The sequence below is a fragment of the Nicrophorus vespilloides genome, unplaced genomic scaffold, assembly GCF_001412225.1.
Source record: "Nicrophorus vespilloides isolate i.1.1-1 unplaced genomic scaffold, Nicve_v1.0, whole genome shotgun sequence".
Taxonomy (NCBI): Eukaryota; Metazoa; Arthropoda; class Insecta; order Coleoptera; family Silphidae; genus Nicrophorus; species Nicrophorus vespilloides.
The window spans coordinates 84,661-103,332 of NW_017098772.1; the positions used below are offsets into that span (position 1 = coordinate 84,661).

Below are 18,672 nucleotides of genomic sequence, written 5' to 3' on the forward strand. Positions count from 1 at the left end.
ATTTATACGATATGAAAAAAAAATGAACAAAGTTCGATGTTTATTTGCAGACTTAATTTCGCTTCCATTTGATGAGTTACATTTTCTATACATGCTGTTGTGTATTATTATTATTCATTATACTTTCCTCCTCATTCTAGAAACTTATTTTATTTTAATTTTATGAACCATCTTTATTTACGAAACGAAAAGCAATTAATATGAATTCCAACAACTTTTGTGTTCATGAGATAGTCACGATCTCGCGTTTAGGCTGCCTTTTGATAATATGATTATATAAACAAACAAAAGAAAAAGGAAAGGAAAAATATATGCTATATATTTGTATTTGTATTATTTTTTTCTCTTTTGTGCTTAAATATGAAACGATATGTAATATATATATATAATTTTAATTTTATTTAACCATTATTCTGTCTTTATGTTTAGTGCAATATTTTTATTTTCTTTGATTTAAATGTATAATATATATATATATATTTTTTATAGTAGCCAAGGGTGGGTTATGAAACATTTTTATAGGCTAAATTTTGTACTTCATGAGATCGAGTTTCTTAGGCTAAATTTTTTTTTTTAAATATTTAAAAGATTTATTTAAACTTTTTTTAACGAAACAATTGTGTATATATAAAATAGTTTGTTTTGTTGTGAGATTTTTTTGGTTGTGGAAGAGTATGTGAAAGATTGAGAGATTATTACAAACAAAAATGTTATTTATATATGAAATGATGAAAAGAGAATAAAAATAAAAAAAAGTGAAGATGAATTTACAAAAAAAAAAACAAGAAGAAAACAAACAAGTATCTTTTTCCTTGTAAATATGATTATAATTAATAAAAAGAATATAAAAGTTGTACTTTTCTAATTACAATTACCTTTTTTATATTTGCTTAGATTATATTATTGATTATTTTTTGTTATGTTCAGTTATTATACTTATGGTTTTGTTTTCCTTTTAACGCTTCTCAACATTACGTCACATCATCCAAACATTTTTCTTTTTTTTCTTTAAAACTTCATCTGTTATTTTGTTTTGTTTATTGTGTTGTATTTGTTTTTTTTTATTTGCGTTTTTTTTTTATTATTTTCAATTTTCAGTTCGCTGACAAAAATATGAACAAGTGTGAAGTGTGTTTTTGACTTCTGATGTTCACTATTTGAAGCGAACCCCCAAAAACTTGACCTCGTTACTCGTTACTTTTTTTTTTGTTTTTGGGAATTTTGATTTTTTATTTCTTTTTTCTTTTTGTTTCAGAGTCATCCCTCGGTAACGAAATTTAAAGCGAACCGTTTTCGCAGTTGGTGTAAAAAGTGGGTGTCAGTTAACGTGAGTGAATCGCAGAGCAAACAGTGCACGGATTGGCTGATGGGGCGTGGTGAAGATGTAGTGCAAAATAGGACACGTGTCTTAACGAATAACGACCTGAACAGAACGCCCTACGCCGTTTACAACCGATACAAAGTTGACCGGTTGGAGAGTTTGGACTCGTGAAAATCCAACCTCAACTAATTATTTTGTTGTTTCACCTTCTATACTATTTTTTTTATTATTATTTTTTGTTTAAAGTTGTAAACATCTTTCTTTTTTTGTTTGCGGGATACGTTCAGTTCCTTGGCGATTTTTCTTTGTTTCTAAGTTGAAAGCCCAAATTTCTTGAGATCTCTCTCACTCGCCCCCTCTCCCTCAGTCTCTGTTTACCGTATTAACTATAGCTGCTATATCCGTGCAGTATGTGTTTCAAACAAGTTTTCTGTGTTAACTAAGCCCCTCTACGGCTTCTTTATACAAAAAGGTTTGCATATGTACATGTTCTGGTGTTTAAATCTCATTTTTCATTGCAGCAATTCACAACTATCTTTCGTTTGCACAAATCTCTATAAGTTCTTCTATTTGTTATTTATTTGATACATATATAATTTTCGTTTTTTTATATACATATATATAATGAAGTGATATCAACTTAACTGTAAGAACCAATCCAATAGGTGTACTTGTTTTTTTTAATGTTGTGAAATTGAAGATTCCACGCCCTTCGACGTCGATGTTGACTGCAGCAAATTAAAGTTTTTCATTTTCTTGTTAAGCATTTTGTCGTACTTGAAATTTTGGATTAGTTGTGTTTTCCCACCTTTACTTTTTATTTATTTATAGTACAAAAAGGTTATTTTTGAACGAAAAGAGAAATGAAATTGCCAAAAAAATTACTAGTTAAGTAAACTTAATGTTGACATATCCCAGAAAAAAATATGAAGAAGAGAAGCTCCTCGCCACTATTATTAATTTCTTATTTTAGTTTTGTTCTTATTTATTAGTTTATTTTCTTTTTCCTTGCTGTCTCCTTTGTTCTCTCTTATTATATTCGTTGTCATTTACAAATTGTGCTTCCAAAAACATGAACTTCTAAAACTTGTGTGTAAATATTACAATAATGAAACATTGCAATATATTTTATACCTCAAGGCACTTATCGTAACTAAGTACAAAGAATGATATACATATAATTATATTTTTTATAATATATCTAGATGCGCGATAATGTGAGGAAAATCTGTAGAAACGTAGTAGAAAGAAAACAAATAGGCAACATTGACCACCATGGAATTCAAGAAAAAAAAAATTGTACATACGATATGTCAGCATTTTTTTGCCCACTTTTGTAAATATATTACCTGTAAAGAAAAGCGGACGACTAGAGAGCTATGGTGAAAACAGTCTCACAGAAATAATAATACAGCATGAAATATATGCATTCCAATTTTTGATTTAAGAATTATTGCCAAAAAAAAAATATATATATCAACAATAATGAAAATTAAGACCTTGTTTTCACGAGAGCTCCCCAGTAACAGTTGGAAAAAATAGAAAAGAAAAAAAAAACTTGTACACTGTAAATACCATTATAAATACTTTATGAAGTTTTCCTTATTTCATTTTTATTCAGTTTTGTGCTTATTTACTTTACATTTATGATTTCAGGCGGATATCAAGAAGGTAATGTTAATATTTCATGACCGTCTTCGGTTATGAGAATCGTGTGCTCGAATTGGGCAGTCCGTGCATTATCGACCGTCACCGCCGTCCAATCGTCTTCCTGTATCTCGATTTCCCTGCGGCCTTGCGTCAGGATCGGCTCTACCGTGAACGTCATCCCGGATAACATGACGCCCTTAAAGTCATTCGCTGCAAAAGCATGATTAGAATATTGTGCTTTGTGGGTAACCAACTGTTTGCTTATTCACTGAAATGGTAAATGTCGGGGGGTCCGTGGAAATAGCTCCCGATGCCGTGGCCGGCGAAGCAGGGCACTATATTGAAGCCCAGCTCGTACGCCCTTTGTTCTATGAAACAGCCCAACGTGTTGAACTTTGTGCCGGGCCTGCAAAGCTTTATGGACTCATCCAGGCATATTTCGGAAGCGCGCACTAGATCCCGCCCTGCCTTGTCAACGTTGCCCACTAGATACGTTTTCGAGCAATCCCCATGGTAACCATTATAGAGTACCTTTGATTCATCACCGAGAAGTATATGTGTATATATAGTAGTATAGTAGTAATTTGGATCATTAGCGAAACTGCCTTACAGTAATATCGACATTAATTATGTCACCATCCTCTAAAGGCCTGTCGTCTGGAATTCCATGGCAGGCCACATTATTGACCGATGTGCATACGGATTTTGGGAAATTCCTGTAATTCAACGTGGACGGATACGCATTGTTCTCAATTGCCAATTTATGAACCAAACAATCAATGTCATCAGTTGTTTGGCCTACCTTTAAAAAGTGCATTACAAAAATATACAGTTGCAGTTCACCTAACGTACATCTTCACACCGAATTACGCGACGTAATTTCATGATTTATATTATGAGCATCATTGGTATATCAACAGTTAATTTTCTGTTTATACCATATAAGTTAAGTACACATACCATAATACAGTGCCAGCGTTCATTTAACGTACACAAATTTATGTACGATATATTTTTAAATTTTGGTGATATTACATATTTATTATTATGTTGTCATAATGAACAACAATATTTTTTTAAATCACTTATACCTGCGTCTTATTTCCTAAAGAGTTTTAGAAAAAAAAATAGTTCAGTTTGAAGATTTGATTAAATGTCAAATACAGTAGAACCTCGCTTAACGAGCATCTTGCATAAAGAGCATTTCGAGCAAAGTGAATTGTAAGGAAATGACTCTCATAACGTGCGATGTTTCGCGTAACGATGAGACGATGAGAAGAGAAATTCCGGATTTCGCGCCTTCTACATCATTTTTTGGAACGGATTAAACTCGTTAAGCAAGTACTTAACTTGAATACGCCATACCTGTCCCTAGTGACATTGTACGTTCGTACGAATAATTGTGCGTTATTTCGGTCAAACGGCTGTAAAGAGCTAAATCAGAGGTTCCCAAACTTTTTTGTGTCGTAGACCCCTTGCCATGGTTTTCGGTTTTGGGTAGACCCCTACTTACCTGATATTGATTTTTTGTAAATTTATTATTTATATTGGGACATCTTTATAATTATTAAGATATTTGCTCTGAGACTGCGCGTATGCTTGTAAAAAGATGATACTGGTATATCATTATGTGCAGGTTTTTACAAGTTCAAAATGTATTGCGACCACAAAGCGAAAAGCGAAAGCCTACATCCTACAACTTACGCAATTTTATAAACATATACATATTATATGTTTATAAATACATATACATATTTTTTACTTCAAAGGTACTTTTATAAATAATACATATGTCTTTATATTGTAAGATAGTATAATGTAAGTAAATACATACATTTTCATTTCATGGACCCCCAAAATTTTTTTTCGCTGACGTATACCCCTTGCAGCTTGTCATAGACCGCTGGTGGTCGATATAGACCACTTTGGGAATCACTGAGCTAAATAATTATATACGTATCAAGCTTACGTTAAATGAGCGCTGTCTGCATATGCTAATTAAATACAATTAATTCTAGATATAAACGATTTTTTTAAAATTGTGATACTAAATTAAATTTCATACCCAACAAAAATATGCTCGTATGATTCAGTTTAGGTCGCTTATAAAAAAAACGTCAATGTATAAAATTTATCAATTTAAATGATTGCGGCAATTTATCAGTTGCGTGTGAATTAATTCAAGAACAATATTTTAAAGTGGAAATTGCCGAGTTGAAGATATAAATAATGAACCCGTTGACTGCTTAATTACCTTGATGGAATCGCCGACCGTCTTCAAAATGTTAGCGGCCAGTTTACAGCTATCTCTCATGCGGCTGACTTGTTTTTCAGTTTTGATTTCAGGCTCTGCCGGCCCCGGCGTTGGTTCGCCGGACACATAGTAAGCCGGTTTTACGATGGTTTCCGGTACCGGTTTAAATGGCGACACGTTTCCTGGTTCGACTAACGCATACCTTCCAAAATCGAGTCTTGACGGGGGACCGCCCGGAATGCAAGACAATTCATGAAACAACCACGGAAGTGTCAGAGATGGATGAATAAGAAAATCAAATCTATAGGTAAACTCACTTCTTTTGGGTCCAGAAGTTACGCAAACCTCTACAGCCTAAAAGCTGTTTTGCATAGTTCATTGTTACGGTCTGAAATTATCGATATTAGAATATTTTGGCCAATTTGAAAGAATCTTGTTTTAATCAGGATTGTATAATGTGGGTTCAATTAACCGGAAGTGTATGAGGTACTGGTTCAAAATGGGTTTCATGCGTAAAACTGCAGTGCTTTGCGGCAGATTTAGACAAGTTATGTTAGTGTACTCAGCACAATATAATACATAAATTAGTAACAGGAAATATAATATTAAGAGAGTTTCATGCAAATTTCATACTTATTAATGTCACACACTTAAATGCTATAGGCTATTGACCGAGTTCTTCTTGCTCGGGAAATTAATTCATATTTTTCAGTCATTAAATATAAAAATCAAGCGAACAAATATATGAACTTAAAAATAATAATAATGTTTATTGCATCAGTCGTACAAAAACATATGCAGAAATAAATAGAACAAAATAAATATATATACTTTCAAAAAAGTCAACTGATACAAAGGACTATTGACCATAGGGTCTTTCTGCCCGAATTAAAAATAATTTTGAACTTTTAATTTTTATAATAGTTGTTCAGATTAATATTGTCGTGGCCGAACATTTTATTATCATCTATTGTATAATTAATATGTATATTTGTGAGGGCTACCACTTTCCTCTTAATTATTACATCTATTTCACGTATCCATCAAATATACAAAGGGATACTTGTTCGTGATTATTTACAATAACTTCTATAATATTCAGAAGAACAGTTACACATTAAATCGTATAGTTGACTCTATTTTATCAACACTCAACAGCCTTCTTCCTCCCTTAAATATTTCGGGAGGATTATAAAACTTAGATAATACACCCTTTTTGAAATGAATACATTTTTGTATTATATAATTTAGTCTTTGTTAGAGGGCCGAGAAAAGAACATAGCTTAGTTGGAGGGTCGAAGACAGAAGATAGTCTTACTTGGTGAGTCCAGGGAAGAATACTTCCTAATCCCGGGACAAAACAATGTTATACGTCAATTATTAAGTGCATATTTCAACATAAAAAGTATATTCCACGGATAGTGGATTGAGGCCTGGTTAACAGCTTCATTGAACTTTTCAAAAAAATGCGGGTCGGACGGGTTGTTATGAATTTAAAAATACAATATACTCATTTTATAAATTAAATTTTACCATCGAATATATTTATACAAACAATCATTATTATCAGATGTAAGTAAAAATTTAAAAGTTTCTAGTTCTATAGTAATATATACTGAAGGTTAAATATCTGCAAACCAGTAATGTGTTAAAAAAAGTTAACACTTTCATATATTGATTTATATTTACATATAAAGTAATCAAGTTCAATTTTCTTAAACAATTACTATTAAATTTTAATACATTGTTTATCAGTTTATAATATTTCTATAAATACGGAAATGGAAAACTTTACAATATTATATAATAATAATGTTCATTGCAATATTTTACTTACAAAAGCAAGGTATTAATATTAAATTTGAGTGAACATTTAAGTTGTGAATAGAATTGGGTAAAATAATTGAATAGATTTTGTTTTGTTTTTATTTGAGAGAAGGGTGGCTTTAAGGTTATTGCTTAAATGAATAGTAAACAACCTTGTTACTAAAAAGGTAAAGTGTAAATAAGTCTTGTACGTTGTTTTATTCTGCAAATTTAAAAGCGTTGCAAAAAAAAATGGATAAGTAATCCTGGTTGCATAATTAATCATTCTTGTTAAACGTTCAGCAGATGCGGAACTGGTGCGGTCGCAGCATAAAAGTGCAAATAGTTTAATGCTTAAAAGTAGCAGGCTGTGGAAGCCAATAAGGAGTTGGAAATGCGGCGCTTAAGTTCATAGAACTTGAACTTGCTCGCCGTACCTGTCGGTAATAATGATAGTAATCAGTGGAGGAATTCCTGCACGGAGCAGGTCTTAGCTCGGTCCATTCGGATCGGCCAGTAGTTCACCGAGATTATCTTGCGACCGATCGAAGGATCACCGCACCGAAGACCGAAAAAAGTAATGTAGGAAACCTAACGTAATCCTTACCTTCTCGTATACTAATTCTCGTCGCAGACGAAACCGGAACTTGATATTCAATTCGACTCTGCGATTCACAAAATGGCGGACGACAGCTGTCCGAAGAATGCGCAGACGGACGTCCCATTATCTTTAATCGTTTCTTCCTCGTGCATTGGGTTGAAAACATTTGAAATTTGATAGTATTGAAAAGGTTTGGGTGTAATGGTTTTAAAGTAGTTTGGCTGCTTGGGTGGGTCGGTTGGTTGCTGCAAGTGGGGTTTAGGTTTTTTTTGTTGTTGTTGAGTGGAAGGAAGGTAGAGAGGAGGCGCCTAAGGCAGGCTGTGGCGCCTCGGCTGTCAAAACGGTCGGTCACGTGACCGTTGCTTTGAAAGGCGGCGACTGGGCCGCGATTGTTGTGATCAGGCAGCAGAAGTAGCAGTGCGAGTGTGTGCGAAGAAATGAAACGGGAAGAAGTCGTAGTAACATAAATATAAATACTGGAAGATCAGAAGCTTCTTGGTTCGCACCAGTTGCGAGGTGTGCATGGTTTGGTTCACAAGTGGTGCACTGTGATACACATCGAGGGATAGATACGACGTCTCCTCCTCGATCTGCTCTGAACGTTCGGTAATGCAGCATACATAATTATTATTGTTCCAAGCGTGACAGCAATTAAATGGGGGGAGAAATGATGAAACGGGCAATACCAGACATTTCTGTTTCGCTTACATTATTATTTTTTGCAACATGTTTATAGATGTTTCTATGATAGTTGTCGTTGCTCTAATTATACATCGTTTCAGTCTTTATTAAATCGATAACAAAAGCCTTGTTTACAGTGGACCAACTTTCGTTCATGTGTGTGTCTGTTTTTTTTTGTAGCCAGCACTCTCTTGTTATTTGCTTTGTCTTTTGTTATACATATTAATGTATTTTCCATTTTTCATGCGCAAATCCATATTTCTCCGTCTCTCTCGCTCAGTATTATTCACAATAACATGTGTTGTAATTGTATAATGTGTCAGTTATCTGTCTCTTATCAACCTTTTTCTGTTTGCTCTTTATACATCATTTCGTTACGTCTCTTCAGTAGCTTTATTTATACAGCTTATAGATTAGATGCCTATAGAATATGCAGATAATTTAACCAATATGGATAAATTTACCAATTTGATGCAATAATTTCAACATCCACAATTTGGAGAAACTCATGCACAAATCAAATTAATTGATAACTATGTTTTTATTTAAACACTTTTGTATATAATTGCTTTAATAAAATAAAAATATATTTTTTCAAATTCAATTCAATTTGTTTATTGAAATAATCATCAAAATAAGAAAGTAAACACAAATAAATTAAATTATTAATTTACTATTGTTTATGGGTCTTTTTATCCACTTAATATTATTTGTATATAATTTATTTATTCAATATTCCTAATGCACTTCCTCTAACCTTCAACTGCAACATTGTTATTACATATTAATTTAATAACAATAGATTCAATTAATAATTTTAGTATTGCTTAAAAAATATAATTATGTTAGTTATCATAAATCATGCTTAAAGTATGACTTCAGTACTAAATTTAGTATGTTGTTTAAAATACACTACCATGTGATATAAAAAGTATCAGGTTTAGTTAAATACTCAATATGACGTTTGTATAAGAATATTTGTAGACTTAATAAATGCAACACTTAAAATGAAATTTATGTTTTTATAATAATTGTTATTATCTTTTATAATTGTATATGATAATTTTTCGATATAGAAATCACAGAAAAACTTGAAATTTGAATGTAAAGACGATGATGAAACTGAGTGGCTTATTGTATAAGACATATTGGTACTTATAAAATATAATACTGAAAGGCAAGAACTGGATGTATGCACGCAACGCTAATTAACACAACATCAATGTTAACGAGCAAAAGGAATAATATAACACCTACAGCAAATTTCATATATGTGTCAATGTTATTGATCTCGAGGCTCTAGCTGATTTAAATGCAATGAAAATACAGAAAATTATCCTGTTTTACTATATTCATGTAGAAAATTTATTTTTAATTGCCTTAATTTCAGTCATTTTTGTTACTTTTGTAGTCTTATTTTTATAAATTAATTTATTGTTAAAGGCGATTATTCTGTATACTTAAAATATCTGCATTTTTTTAAATTTATAATAAATATTAATTATTGTATACTTATTTAGATAATATTTGATCATACTAAGTATATTATAATAAATTTAATTGAATGATCTCTATAAATTTGTCAAATTTATCTTAAGACAAAAAACAAAACAGGCTGTATATTTAAATCCGATGCGTTCACTGAACGTATTTTGTTTGACAAAAAGTAAGCACTCACATTTTACTCTCATTAAATCATCAGAAATATTTGAAAGATAGAGCAGCAATTAATCATTAAAAAAAATATAATTGAATGCGCGTTGCAATTAAATCTAATTGAAAGCACTTAAGTATCTATGTGCAGCAGTCGACGGAATTCGCCTATGGATTATTTTCAGTGTCATTAACGGTTAAACTAAATATTTTAAATTTAAAAGTGAAACTCTGCATAATATTCAACATGTTATTATTAAAATTCGATTGAGATTCTGAAATTCTGTGTTCACGCTTACTGCACTAGTTAAAAATATGTTAATGTATTTAGAGAGCTTCGCAAAAATATTGCACTTGCTTTAGTTCAGCAAAAACAAACAATTTAAAGTTTCCTAGAATTCATCTCTTATAAACGCCAAACTGTTAATTGTTTTTTTCAATCTTTAACATTGTTTTATTAAATAGTCGGATGTTATTCCGTAGTTTATATAAACATTAATTAATTATTAGTATTGTTTGTTTCAGATAATAAGGATGTAAATGGGATCGAATATTATTATTTAAAATGGTGCTGGGAGGAACGTTCGTGCTGCTGCTGAGTTTGGTATGCGTACAAGGATTAGTTGATGTCAGCCTGCAGAAGAATGCTAAATCGGATGGGACAAGGATATGCGCTAAGCATATTGGAGTGATCGATGCCGAGGAAGGATCTCACGATACAGTCGATACCATTGGCGAAACAACATGCGAGGAAAGCAGCCATTGCTACGCATTTTGGCAAGAGGATCCTGTCAACAGGACAATTGTTATCTTCGGACAAGGTACTATTGATTACGTTTGAATCCAAAGTACCTACAGCGATTATTGCTATGCGGGTATATCGCGAGTAGCACTTCCTTAAGTGATCATTTGATATAATTAAGTATCTTCTATGTTTCAAATATAATTTAGTAAGGAGCGGTGGGGGATTACTAGTGTATTATATATCGAACTAGCAGGGAAATATAGATGTTATTGGTTTATAGGCGCACCTATATTTGAAGGAATTCCGCTGCACGCCAACATCTTACAAAAAAAAATCTTGCTTTTCCATACGTCACAACAGATTTTCTTCGATGTAAAAGAACGTGTATTCTATCAAAGTGATCATTAACTGAAAGTTCATTCCCTTTCAGCAAGAGACATTCTAGAGTATTAACATTCAAGTAGCATCCACTTGACGTATATGTCGTTTTGTTGATGTTTTTATTTGCTTTTTTTACGATCCATTCGTATCACCAGAAGTGGCCACTTGACATCGTTTCGTGGTTTTTAATTGCGATCCGTTTTAATTTTTTCCTTTAAAGTGTATTGCGTGATTGTTGACTGGTGGAACTGCATTAAAAGATCATCTTCTTTTAGGTTGCTGGGTGTCGGGGAATGCTCAAGATTGCGAGAGGCAAGATTGCCTCTCTGATAAGAAACCCTCTGGGACATGGAACAATACGAAGTTTTGCTGTTGCACCGGTGATATGTGCAATTTAAATTTCACAGACATATATGTGCCTGTCGAGGAGACCTCATCACCGGCTACAACGGAGGCTTTGCCCAAGTCTACTATAAATCCGTTTATTATAATTGGTTGTATTGTGGCAATCATAATGTGCGCAATGCTTTTGATTCTGTTCAATATTAAACCTAAGAAGACTGATATCGAGATGGGTCAACCGCCGTTACCACCTCCTCCTGATTACAGTCTGAATAAACTGAAGTTAATCAATATTATAGGTAAGAATTGGGTAAATATTAATTTGCGCATTTTAATCCATGTTAATGTTTGTAGGTCAAGGACGGTATGGTTCGGTTTGGAAAGGCATTGTTGATGATCAAGACGTGGCTGTGAAAGTGTTTCCGCCACATCACCGTAATTACTTCTTGAACGAACACGATTTATATAAAGAAGCTGGCGAAAATGTTGCGTTGTTGAAATGCTTGGGTGGCGGGGAGCGGTGCATCAATCCGGGTGGTCCCGCCAACTGCCTTTTAATACTCAGTTTGGAACAGGAATGCTTGCAAGAGTATTTGAAGAATCATACTTTGGATTTGGTGACTTTAAGTAAAATGAGCTTAGGGGTGGCCAGAGGACTGGCACATTTGCACAGCGATCTTGGTAAACCGTGCATTGCCCACAGGGATATAAACACCAGAAATATTTTGGTGAAATCTGATTTGTCTTGCTGCATTTGCGACCTTGGTCTAGCTGTTATACCGAGGCGCACCGAAAATCGGTCTTTAAGCGAGGCTGGTACTTTGCGTTATATGGCCCCAGAAGTGCTTGAAGGTGCTGTAAATCTTAGAGATTGCGAAAGTGCACTTAAGCAAATCGACGTTTACTCGTTGGGATTAGTCCTGTGGGAATTGGGAGCAAGATGTACAGATATGCAGGTTACAGAACCGCAACCATATGCACCTCCTTTCCATAAGGAGGCAGGCACCAATCCTTCGTTGGAACAAATGCAAAACCTCGTCAGTCGACATAAGGCTAGACCACTTTGGCCGTCTACATGGAAAGATACGGCCGCTGCCAGGTTGCTTTGCGAGACTGCAGAGGATTGTTGGGATCAGGTAATATTAAATCAAACTTTTATTTATACCAATATTCTAAATTGCTGTGTTTTCGCAGGACGCCGAAGCACGATTGACTTCCTTGTGCGTCGAAGAGAGGCTCTTGGAATTACCGACGCTGAAAGGAAGAGCGTTACACCCGATGCATCCACCATCCAGTCCAACCCCTTTGATAAACAACAATCATCTTCATGATCATAATATAGATGCGTCAGTTGGAACCATTGTAACGCTTCTATCGCCGTCTGAGGAGAACTGCAAGAATTCAAATCAGTTGCAACCATGTATAATTCCACTACAGCCTTACCAGGGAAGGAACCCCTGTAAGGAGCGAAATCTTCTAACGAATTCCAGTGACAGTCTGTTAATAGACAAATCTTCGAAACACTGCACCAGTTCAGAGTCGCAGAACCTTGTAACGAGTGATTACCTCAACTTCCATGTAGCCCAGAGGGCTTTGCCTATACCCTATGTACAAAACGCCGTGCACTCGGTGTCCGGACCCAAGCAGCTTAACAATCCTCAAACCAATAGTAAGCGAGGTAAATTTCCATGGACTATGTTAAGGAAGATGTTTAATGGGAAGAAGAGCACTTCTAATATACGAAAGGATACCCAAGTACGAATTGTACCAGGCAAAATGATTAACGGCCAAGGTGTGGCGACGTCACTTTTAAATGAAAAGCGACCTTCGACGTTACCTCTCATCAAGACCAACGACACGACTAATACCAAATCCGGCGTAAGCCAGCTAATGGGTCGTGGTGACAGCCTAAACAGACAACGATCTTTAGAACAATTCTCTGAAGTATTCTCATCAACTAGTGATTTATCGCGACTGAAAGATCCTTCACTAAGGATTAAAACCCCCGGAGATGTACCTCCATCGGTAAGAAGGACAAGAGGTAAAGCTGCGAAGGACTCTGCTGCTAGATTCTCGCTCTATGATGATAGAATGATGAGCCAATGGGGCAGTGCCCCAGATCTAGAGCCTAGCGTAGTTCCTCTTAAACCACAACAAATAAACGATTTACAAGATAGGGACAGCGTGAGTAGCTTTTAAGTTAATAACTTATATTCAGTTTATTTTCATTTTCAAAGTTGAAAACAAATATAAGTGACCTAACTAAAAAATAAATGTAATACACATTTAATTTAAAAAAAAAGAAAAGTTGTTTCACGTGAATTTATCAACTAAATACCTTAATATAATAATTTGAAAGTTATATTTCTTTTAGATATTACTAATAAAATAAAATGCAATACAAAATGTTGTAGTGAAAACAAATATAATTTTCAAATTAATGAGGGACTTACTAATATTTTATTCTTCTAATCTAAGAAAGACAGACATGTAGTTATATATATATATTTTATTTTTGAATTCGCTATTTGATATATTGAAAAGTGAACATAAATTTACGGTTTTCGAATCATCTCATTAATGTATTTTCGCTTTTTGTTACATATCATTTTTGTAGTAGTAGATCATTATTACGAGTTAATAAGAGTTATCAAATGATATGAACAATATTTTGCTTTCGACTCACAAAATGCATTAGTGATTATGATGTAATGAAAATCCTAAAGACAAATAATGTAAACGTTCAGCCTACAAATGAGAATTTTTCCTGAAATAGTTAGAATGAAGTGAAAATAAAATATAAAGAAATTATTTTGTCGATATGAAAGATTTAAAGAAAAATGACAAAAGTTATTTAAAGCTCAATATTAATATTAATATTTACACTGACGTAAACAGAAAAATAAAAACAATTAGATATGTAAATATATTTCCTGTTATAAACAAAGTAAATTGTCAATCGAAGCAGTGAGAATATGAATTTAGAAGTATCTTGTTAATTGATGCTCCGGTTGCACATTTGTAGACCTTTATTTTTCTTTGTAGATTAATGTTAAGAGAGTGGAACGTATTTGTTTTAATTTCCTTTCTGTGATTTTTTTATTTTAACAAAAAAATAATAATATAATATTGTCAAAACAATATTTTTAAAAAAAATATTAATCTTTTTCGAAATATATTGAACCACAAGTTTCCATATTTATTTGGGAAATTTTGCAAGTTTGAAAATATTTTTCGTTAAATGAATAATGTTTTTTTGTTGTTGTAATTTTTGGAAAAAGACATTGTGATTGTGTTGTAATTGTACTGAAACTAAATTCTTAGGGGCTGTGCAAGATTTATACACTTATTTTGTTTGTAAAGACTACACATTTTGAGTTTCCTTTCATATACAGATTTTGTCACTAAAGTATTCAATCTGACAACATTGTAGATTTCTAATCAATATATTATATCCAATATTTTCAGATTCACATTAGTGGGAAATTCTGTGAATAAACGATCTGTTCATCATTTGAGAATAGTAATTAAAACTAAAGATTATAATTTCGTAGCACGTTAATATTGGTGCAATTTTCATTTTCGGATGGATCATTTGTAAATATTTTCGGAGGAAAAATTATGACACAACATGAAAAGAAAATTATTATACACCGATATTGAATAATCTCTAGATTATAAATTTAAAAAAAAAGAACAAGAATACTCAAGTTTTTACCTCTAAGTTATATAACCGATCATTCCTTTAAACTTACTCGTTTCGTTCGATCAACGCGTTTTATTTTTGTTGTTATGTAAAATCGGAATGGTTTAAAGTGAAAAGGAAGAGATCAAAGAAAAAAAAACATACGAGCAGATAGAAAGTGGAATTTTGTTTTAAAAGTTCTGTAATAAATTTACTTTTTATAGTATTTTAGTTTGGAAAAGTATTTGAAATTATAAGTTATTTATTCCTTAAAAACTCGATCCTATTAATGCCATTTGATGTACTCATCGAATCTCTCGATCTCGCGTAACGGCACCGTGGGTTTGACTTCGTTCGTGGATTCCAAGAGATCTTCCAATGTTGCGTCTCTTGCTCTAACCGACTTATCGGGCAGTTCTTCCAAGTTACAGAAGCGCAAATGTTCACCGAACTCCTCCACCGATACTTTACTCACGGGAATATAGTGAGTATCGTCAACGAGTTTCCAAATTTTTATATCGTTAAGCTCATTCACTGGACGTAGCAAGGCATTCCTTACTAGATCATTCAAATCTGAACAGGAATAACCCTCTGTTATGTTGAGGAGATCTTCCCAGAAAGGAAACGTGTTGTAGAGCACTGTGTCTTTCGTATACAGCCGAAGCAATTCCACCCTTTCGAAACGATTCGGTAAAGGTACGTATATACGATTATTGAAACGTCTCAGAAAAGCCGTATCCAAATCCCAAGGGCAATTAGTGGCACATATTAAGAACGATTGAGGATTCTCATCGAAATTCGATAGTTGACACATAAATTCTGTTTTTAGCCTGAAATCTAATTGTTAAACCTGATCTAAATATGATGAAATATTACCTTCTATTATGATCTTGTTCAGATCCATGCCGTTTCCTGCAAAGCCCGTCGATTTCATCTAAAAATAAAATAGATATTCTGGGTACATGTTTCATCACTTTGAACATTATTTCAACCATCCTGAAAATGTAAAACTGATAGAAAGTGAAGAGTTTTATGAACATTAATTTACTTTTCAGTTTCCCCAATGTACGCAGACATAATGGTGCTAGCAGTTAAAGAATAAATATCGGCGTTAGTTTCAGCAGCTAGTGCATGTACCAGTTGCGTTTTGCCAGTTCCCGGAGGTCCGAAGAGCAACAACGTTTTCTGCGATTGCCTATTTAAGTACAACTGCGGTTGCTTCAGTGGCAAAACGAACAAAGTCTTTATTTGCTTCTTCACATCCTCGTAACCAGCTATATCCTTCAACCCGCTTAACTTTGGCTTTATTTTATTGTCTTCCACGGTTTTATAAAATCGTTTTACGTTGTTCCTTGTACGCCGTTTGGGACTACTCTCCATATCTTCCATGAGTGTTTTAAGATTAGTTAAAGTTGCATGCATTTGATACAGCAACAACTGAAATCAACAATCAAATTTGATTTAATTTAGTTATAGTATATCTTCATCTTCCCATACAGTTGTAGGGTGATATAAATATTTTGTCAACATGAGCCTAAAACTGGAATGGAAGAAGCTTAGGTTGAACGATAGTTACAGAATGAGAATCTTCATTTTCCAACTGAATAATAGTATTTATATATTGCTTTGCGTTCTCCAACATCTCCAAGATGTTTTTGTTGTTTACGGATCCTTGCTCACCATTGAACGTTTTATCGAAGTGTTCAAACCTGAAAATAATACTTTTAATTAATTAAAATATTAACATTACGACGTTTACCATTGGATTGCTAAATTATAGCAATCCATTAATTGTGATGATTGATTGCTCGCTGCCATCGTTATACGGTTTAAACAAAGTTTGAAAAACTTCGAAATATAACTTATAGTTTGCAGGTTAGCCAATTATATTTTGTAAATTACATCTGGAATTTACCAATGTACCAAGTATAAGTTATATTTTAATTACTGATTTATTTCTAAAATATAAACAGTTCATAAATAAACCAAAATTTAAAGAAATATCAATTATAACAAGCAGTTAACTCTTGTATATTCTTGTATAACAGTTGGCCAAACTGGTTTCGATGTCAATTGGAGTGATGTCAAAGGTTTTTGAATTTCAACATGTCCGCTTTATGTTTTTGACGTGTGGGTTGTGCGCTGTGTGAAACAAAATTTTTGTTAAAGGATTAAAAGTGGGTCAGGTTCTTCTGGTTATTCATGCATTTGCGAAGTGCCGCAATCCAATAAGAACGATCCTTCTTCGAATTTCGGTAAGTGCTTACCAAAATTAATTCATTCTTAAGTGCAGCTCTCCTTAAGGGAAAACAGCACACTTCTTCCATAACAGTGCTCTGTGATTCATGCCCCATCATGGTATATAGACGAAAAGGATCTGTTGCAGATTTGCATGTACCTTCACACACTTGTATCTTTTTTTATATTGCACTCTCATGCATTGCCTTTACACATGTTCTTATTCTTTTTTTTTCTGTTGCTTATTAAGACCTGCACTGAAAAAAACATGCACATTATTTTTTTATGTTTTCTTCTTTGTAAACTGTATTTATCTTCATTTGTTTATTCATTTGGCCTTTAAATTAAAACTCCTAGATTGCATTTACTTTGCAATTGACTTTGTTAAAATAATTACAATAACTAATTATATTTAATAACTTTTATAATATGTTATTATAAATTGTCTTTTAGACTTTTTATAATCAAAACAACAACAAAAAAATCAATAAATAAATATGCATATAATTCATTTCGTATTTCTCGTTTTTGGTGAAGCCATGGTTCAGACGCCTACTGACCAACGTATAATTATAGTTCCTGCATCTTGTTTATTTTGTAACATGAAATATTTATTGTAAGACATATTCGGAGAACAGGTTCCATGGGCACTGTGACCAAAAAAAATATATATTATACGAAATCACTTTCCACTTTAGCCATAACTGCGTGAAACCACAATGTGCCAATATATTCTGCAAACAACTGCACTCAGCAATGTCGTGTTTTCAATCAGCATTTGTTTTTCCAATTAGAAAACGTTGTTTTTCAAGAGCCAGCGTAAAAGTACGCGAGGGTCGTAGATGCAAATCGAATCTATTCATGTAATTGAGCAAACACTTCGAAGGTACTTGGGTTAACGTTTTACGAGCAGTTATTCTCAAGTGAACACTTCTTTGGCTCTCGTGAATTTTTGAGTCACTCACACCACGCGTGATTTAGAGGACATAAATCTGCAATCTTCTCCATAATTTATGGCTTGCAAAGATGACGAGACAATGGAATATTGTTCATTTAATGAATGGGAAAATGGAAGAGTTGAAATTCAAACTTTTGTTGCACAATGCTGATACCATTATTTGTGTAAAAAATGTTATCTCGGTTAGGTTAACCCATATGAGGCGAAATTTCTATGTTGATTGTATGGTGAAATTAGTTGAGAAGCTTTATGATTAATTGACTGGTAGTAGGTGGTATTTAGAAATTGCTATTATATAAACCTTTGTTTATCTATTGCTGTGGTTTACAACAGATGGGAGCTTACCAGTTGTTTGTT

The 18,672-nt window shown here is 33.2% G+C and overlaps 4 protein-coding genes across 6 annotated transcripts in view; 2 read left to right on the plus strand and 2 right to left on the minus strand.

Annotated features, from left to right (window-relative positions):
- LOC108563151 (paired amphipathic helix protein Sin3b) overlaps positions 1–2,507 on the plus strand; it is a 19,701-nt gene extending 17,194 nt beyond the window's left edge. For both annotated transcript variants that reach the window (XM_017921748.1, XM_017921749.1), the window contains exon 8: positions 1,256–2,507. In XM_017921748.1, coding sequence (XP_017777237.1) covers positions 1,256–1,492 — 237 coding nt within the window. In that variant the 3' untranslated portion in view covers positions 1,493–2,507. The remainder of the gene's footprint in view (positions 1–1,255) is intronic.
- LOC108563154 (methionine aminopeptidase 1D, mitochondrial) lies at positions 2,400–7,745 on the minus strand. Its single transcript, XM_017921752.1, has 6 exons — positions 7,639–7,745; positions 5,543–5,613; positions 5,226–5,442; positions 3,582–3,773; positions 3,241–3,502; positions 2,400–3,181 (listed from the first exon to the last, which is right to left on the minus strand). Exons 2-6 carry the CDS (start codon positions 5,602–5,604, stop codon positions 2,985–2,987), a joined length of 930 nt encoding a protein of 309 aa, XP_017777241.1. The 5' UTR covers positions 5,605–5,613; positions 7,639–7,745; the 3' UTR covers positions 2,400–2,984.
- On the plus strand, positions 7,155–13,758 carry LOC108563153 (activin receptor type-2A). 2 transcript variants are annotated; one of them, XM_017921751.1, is made up of 5 exons: positions 7,155–7,608; positions 10,492–10,787; positions 11,368–11,733; positions 11,789–12,570; positions 12,629–13,758. In XM_017921751.1, the coding sequence occupies exons 2-5, from the start codon at positions 10,532–10,534 to the stop codon at positions 13,631–13,633; spliced, it is 2,409 nt and encodes an 802-aa protein (XP_017777240.1). In that variant the 5' UTR covers positions 7,155–7,608; positions 10,492–10,531; the 3' UTR covers positions 13,634–13,758. The 2 variants fall into 2 exon arrangements, with proteins under 2 accessions (XP_017777240.1, XP_017777239.1); XM_017921750.1 differs by lacking the exon at positions 7,155–7,608 and adding an exon at positions 7,989–8,238.
- Positions 13,759–15,405: 1,647 nt separating this feature from the next.
- LOC108563147 (suppressor protein of bem1/bed5 double mutants-like) lies at positions 15,406–16,636 on the minus strand. Its single transcript, XM_017921742.1, has 3 exons — positions 16,168–16,636; positions 15,996–16,115; positions 15,406–15,949 (listed from the first exon to the last, which is right to left on the minus strand). The coding sequence occupies exons 1-3, from the start codon at positions 16,539–16,541 to the stop codon at positions 15,406–15,408; spliced, it is 1,038 nt and encodes a 345-aa protein (XP_017777231.1). The 5' UTR covers positions 16,542–16,636.
- Between the last annotated feature and the right edge of the window lie 2,036 nt (positions 16,637–18,672).

Excerpts from the sequence above, each read along its gene's own strand:
- LOC108563147 (XM_017921742.1), bottom strand. The coding sequence starts at position 16,541 with ATGCATGCAACTTTAACTAATCTTAAAACACTCATGGAAGATATGGAG. Across the intron at positions 16,116-16,167 it reads TACATTGGGGAAACTGAAAA|GATGGTTGAAATAATGTTCA; the intron begins GTAAATTAATGT and ends TTACATTTTCAG. Across the intron at positions 15,950-15,995 it reads GAACAAGATCATAATAGAAG|GCTAAAAACAGAATTTATGT; the intron begins GTAATATTTCAT and ends ATTAGATTTCAG.
- LOC108563153 (XM_017921751.1), top strand. The coding sequence starts at position 10,532 with ATGGTGCTGGGAGGAACGTTCGTGCTGCTGCTGAGTTTGGTATGCGTA. Across the intron at positions 11,734-11,788 it reads GAAGTTAATCAATATTATAG|GTCAAGGACGGTATGGTTCG; the intron begins GTAAGAATTGGG and ends TAATGTTTGTAG. Across the intron at positions 12,571-12,628 it reads CAGAGGATTGTTGGGATCAG|GACGCCGAAGCACGATTGAC; the intron begins GTAATATTAAAT and ends GTGTTTTCGCAG.
- LOC108563154 (XM_017921752.1), bottom strand. The coding sequence starts at position 5,604 with ATGAACTATGCAAAACAGCTTTTAGGCTGTAGAGGTTTGCGTAACTTC. Across the intron at positions 3,503-3,581 it reads TAATTAATGTCGATATTACT|GTACTCTATAATGGTTACCA; the intron begins GTAAGGCAGTTT and ends GATGAATCAAAG. Across the intron at positions 3,182-3,240 it reads CCCCGACATTTACCATTTCA|CGAATGACTTTAAGGGCGTC; the intron begins GTGAATAAGCAA and ends ATGCTTTTGCAG.